At 45.0% G+C, this 8,769-nt stretch overlaps 1 protein-coding gene across 1 annotated transcript in view; it reads left to right on the top strand.

Moving 5' to 3' along the window:
* Positions 1-7,377, top strand: part of PSAT1 (phosphoserine aminotransferase 1) — an 18,815-nt gene extending 11,438 nt beyond the window's left edge. The window contains exons 7-9 of the mRNA XM_006769020.2: positions 3,360-3,488; positions 5,472-5,609; positions 6,232-7,377. Of these exons, the coding sequence (XP_006769083.1) occupies positions 3,360-3,488; positions 5,472-5,609; positions 6,232-6,337 (373 nt within the window). The 3' untranslated portion in view covers positions 6,338-7,377. The remainder of the gene's footprint in view (positions 1-3,359; positions 3,489-5,471; positions 5,610-6,231) is intronic.
* Positions 7,378-8,769: the final 1,392 nt, after the last annotated feature.

Consider the following 8,769-nt stretch of genomic DNA (forward strand, 5'->3'; position numbering starts at 1 on the left):
ACCCCCAATTTCATTGTTACAAATTGAACATAATTAAAGCATAGTGATTAATCACAAAAACAATATGTAATGATATATGTGTTTTCCGATGGTCTTAGGCGACTCCTGTGAAAGGGTTGTTCGACCCCCAACGGGGTCGTGACCCACAGGTTGAGAACCACTGGTCTAATGGGAGGTGAAAGTGTCTGGAATCAAACCTGAAGATACAGAGGAAGTCCTAGAGCAGGAGCTTTGTCATAGGGTCCCCTCCAGCCGTGGCCCCAGGCCTTGACCTCGGATGGTGTGGGGAGGACAGAAGATGGGGTGGGGAGGACAGAAAGGTGGCCGCAGGAACTACCTCCCAGAACTTTCCTACCTGAGGAGGCTGCTAAGCCAGAGACAAGGGCAGAGAAGGGGCTACATTTTTCCCCAGACAGATCAAAACAGTGATAATTGGGCAGCTCGGGGCAGGATAGTTAATGTTTGATTCGAGTCATGTAAAGGTAGAAGATGAAAGAGACTGGCTTAAATGTATTCTGCCCGAAGCAGCTCTTGGAGGTTGCTTTGCTTTTCTTTACCCCCAAAGAAGAGGAAGGGAACAAAGTAAAAGTCTGTATAATTGAGCAGTTACCCTCAATCTCTAACTTGAAAAATGTAGAGTTCATTTGCAGTGCTTAAACATCCAATGTTAGAAAATCGTCGCTCACCCAGTGAGAACAAACTCCTTAGACAGAGACACGAAGATCTGTACAAAACATCCTCCCCAATTTCTGAATGTAAGGTGATACGACACTCAGAACACTTCAGAACTTTCTGTCACATAAAAGTCCTTGAAAAGGTCCGAGTTTGAAAAGAAGCCTTCTTTTTTCTTAGAAAATCAGAGCCAAATGACCACGGGCCCTGGGAAGTTTGTTTGAACTGTGCTGGGTAACTGGCCTTCAGATTCTTGCCAGTAGCCCTGGGTGATGAATTGGGTTGGAATAAAGAACACTTGGTCATTCTCTTCAACCCTTAGGAGAATACATGAAGCCCAGTTAGTGAATAAGCAAAAAGATGCCTACACTTTTTGTTTTTCTAACTCTGTAAAAGTTTTTACTTCCTATGATTAACTGAACCCATAAGTACAAATTGGTTTTAGTTGTACTGGAAGGTAGAATAGCTAATAAGAGACAAACTGAACCCCACTAATTCGGGCCACCTTCTCAGAATGGGCCCAGCCTTGTTCACCATCAACTCCAGAAGCTCATCTGCAGAGTTCGAATCTTTAGAAGAGCTAGGGAGAGTTTTCTGGGGACTTTTCTGGTGTGCTTTTCTAAGCCCTGGTGCACAGATTAGTTTGTATTGCTTTAAAAATTTTTATAAGAGGAACGCGTGCTATTAGCAGAAGTTTCTGAAGTAATCAGAACCTCCCGGGGTAACCACTGGCAATTGCTTGCCGTGTATCCTAACAGATCCTTAACAGTATATATATGCACATATACTGAGCTGTATGTATAATTACCCGAATGGAACTTTCCTATGCACACTGTTCTGAGAATTCCTTTTTTCCCCACCCAACAAAATACCATGAACATTGCCATACCCGCTCACCTGCCTGCCTTTTTTTCCTTTGAATTGCTGTGTGGTATTTCATAGAACAGGTGTCCTGTGGTATTATTGAGTCATTTAACAGGCAGTCTTAGGTGGTAGACCTGGGCTCTGTGTTTGCAGGTGGCATTTTAGATGTGTAAGTATAAATCAGGTGAAAGTGTTGCACTGAGAGTGGGGAGAATGGAGACCAAGTTGCAAAGCTGTGTAAGCATTTGAGGGCCCTGTATTGTGAAGGTTTGGGTTGCATGGGGGTAGAAGCATAAGTTAATGCTTCTAGAAGCCACAGGAGAGTCACAGGGACCAGACATCCTTCCACTGCAGGGATGTGGTCCCTAGGACAGCCCTCTGTCTCTTGGTGAGGCTTCAGACACCAAGTCTCCGGACTGTGCGTAAAATGGGTGGGTTTTCTGCTCACTCTGTCTGCTCAGACTGCATTAGGATTAGCCAGAGAGCGAGGGCAGTGAGTCTGAGCAGGTCAGCCGCCGGGAAGGTAGTGTGTCAGTGCTGGGCTTTTATGCAGTGTTGGATGTGATGATCAAAACAGCAGCGTGGGGACCCTGGGAGAACAGTGCTGCAGGTGAAAGTGAACTGTGGCCTCCGAAAAGCACTGTTGGTGAACGGGCTTGAGGATGGCTTTGTGGCGGGTGTGTTTTTGTGCTTGGTGGAGAGAGCTGTTTTGGGGGATGTCACATCAGTCCCTACCTGTCCAGCCCAAGCCCTAATGCACTTCACAACACTTGGGACACAGACAAGATAAAGGGCAAGATCACCCCAGTTCTAGGCCCCAGAAAGCCATTCAGAAAGAGGTTGCATTAGGCTCCTCACCAGATGTCACATCAGCCCCTACCTGTCCAGCCCAAGTCCTCATGCAAACCTTATAACACTGAATGTCAGCAGGTGGAGGTAGGGGAGTGGCAGACAGGCAGCCTTAGTAGGGGACACATTTCTGGACCTCCACTTGCTGACATTCAGTTCCCACCTCAAGCACCCTCAGACCCCCTGGCCCCAGCCCACCCAGTTAACCCTTCACTTCCTGAACTACCAGAGTCCTCTGCACATACTTCCCCGTACAGCTTTTACCCTTTGCTCTTTTATTTTATATTTCTTTGTGGAAAAGGTGCTCAGCTTTTCCACCCCAGAGCCCACCCAAGGCCCTCCACCAGGCAGGAGGCAGTGTGGCTAAGTGCTGAGAGCATGGGCTCTGAGTCACAGTCCTGACTCCAGGCCCAGTGCTGCCACTTTCTAACAGATTCCCCAGGATTAGTCACCTGGGGACCAGGGAGACCAACCAACTTCTGGTGGACACGTGCGACATTTTAACTGCCCTGCTCTTCCCAACTCCACCTTCCCAGCCAACAGGCAGATCCAGCAGGGTCCTTGCTTCCCTGGTCTCATAGTTGGGCAGGTGACCTAACGGACCAATCCCAGCCTTCCCTGGGATCCTCTGAATTGGGAGTGAGGAGAAAGAGGCAGGCATGTGTTGGTGAAACTGAGATATGAGGTCAAGAGCCCAGGGAACATTAGAAGGATGCTCATCTGAAAATGGGAAGCCACCACTCCAGCAGAGAGAAGCAAGGGTCAGAAATAGCAGATGGGGTGGGATTTGTGTCTCTGGTTCCAAGGAACCTCCATCCTTCATGGGGCGTGGAGCCATCCCTTTCTGAACCAAGTGACCAGGACATCTTACAGACTGTTTTGGTATAACTTCACAGTTTGCTTGAGTGTCTTTCCACTTTTGCAGACCGGAACTAAATGCATGTGTTTTTTTTTTGTTTTAATCTTTATTTTAGCATCTATGTCATGGGCTTGGTCCTGGAGTGGATTAAGAACAACGGTGGTGCAGCAGCCATGGAGAAGCTCAGCTCCATCAAATCGCGGATGATTTATGATATCATTGATAATTCTGAAGGATTTTATGTGTAAGTCGATGGATTTTTCTCTCACATTTTGTCTCTTTGTGAATTTAGAAATGTGTATATCCCAAGGAGTTTTGGCAAATGGGTGCATTCATCTTTCTCTGGGACATTGAGGTGCTGGTGAACTGGGTGGGGGAACTCTAAATACAGAGCCTTCATTCCTCCATCTTTTAGGTCTCCCCCACTCCTCTTAAATTAGCTATGCTTTTTATAATTGGTCCCTCATGGTGGGAGCCTGAGGCAGCAGAATGTCAAAAGAGGGTATCCACTGAGTTTTTCATTTAAATGTCAACTGTGACACCTACCATTTTGTGAGAAGGGGTGGGCGGGTAAATTGAAGGTTCAAAGCCTGTTACCAGATACCTGGTTTCCCTCCTTGAGTCTCTTCTGCATTTAGGTGTGCATGTGACGCCTATTAACTAACAGGAATTGTGGATGTACCCTCAGGGGAGAGTGTGACTTTAATGGGGGCTTCCTCACACTACTTTTATTTGCTAATTTTCATGAATCCCACTCTGAGAAGTGAAAGACTAAGACAGGAAGTATTGGAAAGTGGAGAAAGAGGGTTATTACATATTTAACTTCTCTTTTATTCCAGAGGAGTATGTCGGTTCCTCTGACATTTGCCACTTTGGGTTGTCAATGGAAAATAATTTTGGCTGCTTATTTTCCAAATCAGAAACTGAAGTCCTAGATAAAAAATTCACTCACTAGTTTTGAGAGTCTGTACAAGCCCTGTCTCTCTGTGTAAGGTGCTGGGAATAAAAAGATGAGTTGATTGAATTTAACTGTTCTAAATTGTTTCTGTTTCCTATTTTTGCATCACAAAACACCCCAAGATAGTGGCTTAAAATGACAACCATTTTCTTTGCTTGTGACTTCTTGGGTCAGCAGGTGGGGCCGGGCTCAGCTGGGGGAGTTATTCTGCTGCCCCCACGTGGGATCGCTTATTCAACCGAAATCATCTGGTGACTCACCTAGAGCCAGGGGTCCAAACTGGCCTCAGTCACATGTGTAGGAGTTGGTGCAGGCTGTTGACTGGGCCTCTTATCTCCAGCAGGCTAGCTCTGCTTACTTAATGGAAGCAGTGTTTTAAGAGGGCAGGGCAGGTGTAGAAGCTGCATATGCCCCGTGAGGCCTGGAAGTTGTGCAGCATTGCTTCTGTTGCAGTCTCTTGGTCAAAGCAAGTCACAGGCCAGCCCAGATTTAAAAGGTATGAAGAACTAGACCCCACCTTTGCTCGGAGGGCTGCGGAGAATCTGTGGCTGTTTAAAAATATACCACAAACATTTTCTGCAAATATACTTAATCCTCACATCATCCTTATGTGAGGTTCCATTACTCTTCCTATTGTTCAGTGAGGAAAGTGAGGTACAACAGAGAGGTTAGTAACTTGCTCAAGGTCACACAGCTTGAGGCAATGCAGTGTGACAAGTGCTTTGAGAAAACCGCTGCTCATTATATATTTTGAAGTCTTCCAAACACTATGAGGGCCAATTGTTTTTCTCTGCAGCCTTCTAGAGAAAGCCACACAACAATGCAGTGTGACAAGTGCTTTGAGAAAACCACTGCTGATTATATATTTTGAAGTCTTCCAAACATTATGAGGGTCAAATTTTTTTTCTCTGCAGCCTTCTAGAGAAAGCCACACATTGCTGTGTGGCTGCCATGTGTTGGAAGCTTCATACATGTTGTAACACTCAACTGTCACAACTAGCCTGAGATGGAGGTGTTATTATTTCCAATATTCAGATGAGGCAATGGGTGCTCATGAAAATTAGGTACAAGTCATACAAGAGAATGCTCAGTCACTGTTCCTTATGCTAGAGGCGTCTCCCTAAGTAAATTATAAATGTCCTGGGGCACAGCTTTTTCCTTAAATCCCATTTGCATCTAGAAAATGTTTAAACATTTTTTCTCTGTTCATTTGTTAATGGCAGTTGCACTTTTTAGAAAAGTCACTGGACTAATAAACATGTTTCTCAGGTGTCCAGTGGAGCCCCAGAATAGAAGCAAGATGAATATTCCATTCCGCATTGGCAACGCCAAAGGAGATGATGCTTTAGAAAAAAGATTTCTCGATAAATCCCTTGAGCTCAATATGATCTCCTTGAAAGGGCACAGGTGAGTACGCATCCAGTCCAGAAGCCTGCATCCAGTACAGAAGCCCGGCAGAGAATGGGTTTAGCTTTTCAAATGCAGAGTAAAATGCCTGCCCATCTCTGAGTAGCAGTTATTATAACTTGGGAAAACCAGTTGTCACAGGGATAACTCTTTTTCCTGTTACTTCCAGAGCTCTTAGCACGATTCCCTTGGTGAGAGCATGGAGGAGCCACATATTCCAAGGACTTTTGTTAAAATTCCCCTTGAAAATGCTGTGATGAGATCTTATAGCACAGGGGTTGCCGTCCCATGTCTGATGAGGGGTTACAGCCCCGTTCGGTGTAGGCAGATCACTGGTGCTCCAGCTGAGTGTCAGGTGGAGCAGTCAGTCTTGCAGGCTCTATGAAAAATACACGTCCTCACCACATGGGAGGCAGGACGCGTACCCTGCAGTGGTCCCGGCTCCCTGTTTCCGTTGAGCTAGGTTATGTGTGAGTCGATAGACCTTCGCTGCATCAGGGAGAATTTTCTAATGACTAGATGTCTGAAGCTCCCAGCCACCTGTGGGGGTGACTGGAAAGAGGGTTTGTCTCGATGCTAAATTAGATGCTCTTGTTAATGGGGGTACCTTTGGTCCTTCTAGGTCTGTGGGAGGCATCCGGGCCTCTCTGTACAATGCCGTCACGATCGAAGATGCTCAGGAGCTGGCAGCCTTCATGAAGAAGTTTTTGGAGATGCATCAGCTGTGAACACATCCTAACCAATCTATATTCTACCCTTGAACAATGTCCCACGTTTAAAGTAACTTAATGGCTTCAAAGATTTTACCATGGTAGTTTTCTCAAAGGAACATGCTTATTATAGATTCTTCCCTCCCTACCCCTCCGCCAAAAAACCCCCCACAAAACAGCGCAAAATGCACAGTTCTTCAAAGCTGGTGGGACATAACAGACACCTTAATTTTGACTTGAAATGAAAGCATTTAAAAAATCTTTCTTTAGCTTTTCTAACAATCCCACTTTTATGTTGTCCTTGCTGCTACGTTTTCTAGCTAGATCTTAGTATTCAGACTTGCCTGTGGACTTACTTACACAAAGTGCAGTTAATGTTCCTGGAGACACACGAACACGTAGCATTGAGGGCGGGTGGGGTCTGCTAGGTGCTGAATTCTGATCCTTCCCAAAATGGCAGCTGTAGGGGCTCCTGGGTTCCACAGGGATTAAATCGGGTCAACCTTGACCATGGGTGAGTGTTCAGGAGTTCTAGGCTAAAGGGCCAATTGGAGATCTTAATACTGTTACTCTCGTAAAGAGATAAAAGTGACATACCAATACGTTTATATAGCAAAGTCTGTTTTTAATACCAAATAGTTTATATCTCTATGCATTTATATTTCTAATAATGTGGTTCTTAGTGATCTATGTAGAGTCTTTGGGAATTTGTTAAGAGTCCTTGACATTCTGCATTGTTTTTTCAACAGTTGTTTCTTCTCCCCTCCCTCCTACCTTTGGAAGCTGCTTCACAAGATTTAGAAGCTCCCCGATTCACTTGTATTTAGGTGGAAGAGAAGGTTGGTTGGTTATTTTTTTCAGTTATGCCGTGAAACTAAAAAAAATCTTAAACTCCCTTAGCGTTTGTTCACTTGACTATTCTCGTTAATTGTGTTTGACCAGAGTGATGCCGTGAGTTCTGGAAGATCCTTGCTGGAGAGTCTTGCCCCTGTTGTTTATCCATTGTCAGTATTTGATGTTGAGTACGTGACAGATATTAAAGTCCTAAAACACCTAAACCTTCGTCAGTGAATTTCTTTACCTGCTTTTAAGATTGTTCTTTTTCAAAACTTTATGATGGGAAAACTTGAGTTTAAAAATAACATCCGATAGGGTATTTAATTTAGTTCAACCAAAGGTATAAAACTTGAGTTCAGTGTGTCCATTTAAAAAAAATAATCTATTTTAAAAATTGATTTTAGAGAGGGAGGGAGAGGAGAGAGAAACATCAATTGGCTGCCTCCTGCACACCCCCTACTGGGGATTGAGCTTGCAGCCTGTGACCTTTTGGTGCATGGGACGACATTCAACCAATAGAGCCACACTGACCAGGGCAAGCATTCCTTGATCTCAAAAGCTGGTGAGCTATTAAGTCTCTCTTTGAATTCAGCAAAAGGACTCAGCGCACTGCGTTAGCTTTCCATTGGCTTTTGGAATGGACATTATCAGCAAAACCACCTTCCAACATACTCATAACTCATGGTGTAAAGTCCCATGAACTCAGGCCAGAAACATGCTAGTAGGATGGTGTTGAGCTGTCTGTGTGCTTCGTTGTACTGTGTAATGAGGACTGGACTGGTCTCCCATCTGTCTAGTCAGGGCTAAAACTCCCAGTCTTGGTTTTCTCATCTATAAAAGGAGGATTGAAATGATTCCCCCCACTTATCTCAGGAATGTTTAAAAATTTACAAGGGCTCAATGCAGGATGTGAATAATAACCACAATAAAGGTTTAGCCAAAGCCAGCCGGTCCATGGGATCCAACTAAGTGTTCCCATAGAATAGAGTCAACCTCGTCCTCAACCTTCCATTTGATGGTTGCAAGCCCTGTGGTTTGTACCAGCCCTGAGTTCCCTAAAACTCCACTTGTGTCCATTCCCATTGCCATGGCCAGCTCTGCTGTTGGTTCTCAGCAGAATGTTTCACCAGCCAGTTGGACAATTAATTTCCCTTGTGCTCCTCCTTGATATCAATTCCAGGCTTCTTAGCCCAGCAATCGCAGCTTCTTTTGTTTATGGTTCTTAGAATGTGGCATGAATTTGCCCAAGTGACACATTAGCTGGGAGGTCCTGCCCAGACTCATCCGGATCGATCTTCAAGACACCTGTCAACCTCCTGACTGTGTCTCTCCTCCCTCAGAACAATGCTCTTTCCCCATTTAATCCATTGCAGCACCTTCATTCTGTTCTTCTCTGGACTGGGTGCTTATCTGCCTTCTCCAACAGAGCAGCAAAGAGGGAGCCGTGTTTCTCGTTTGCCATCTCTGGCATCCTGCTTTGCCCTGAGGAGGTGCTCAACACTGTTTAGTGAATGAAAAGTCTTATCCCGGTCCTGTTGGTCTTCCTGCGTTTTGCAAACAGCCTGGAGTAAGAGGCAGAGTTCTAAATCTCGTGTGGGGATTTTTTAATGTTC

This window comes from Myotis davidii, unplaced genomic scaffold, assembly GCF_000327345.1.
Source record: "Myotis davidii unplaced genomic scaffold, ASM32734v1 scaffold98, whole genome shotgun sequence".
NCBI classification, from domain to species: domain Eukaryota; kingdom Metazoa; phylum Chordata; class Mammalia; order Chiroptera; family Vespertilionidae; genus Myotis; species Myotis davidii.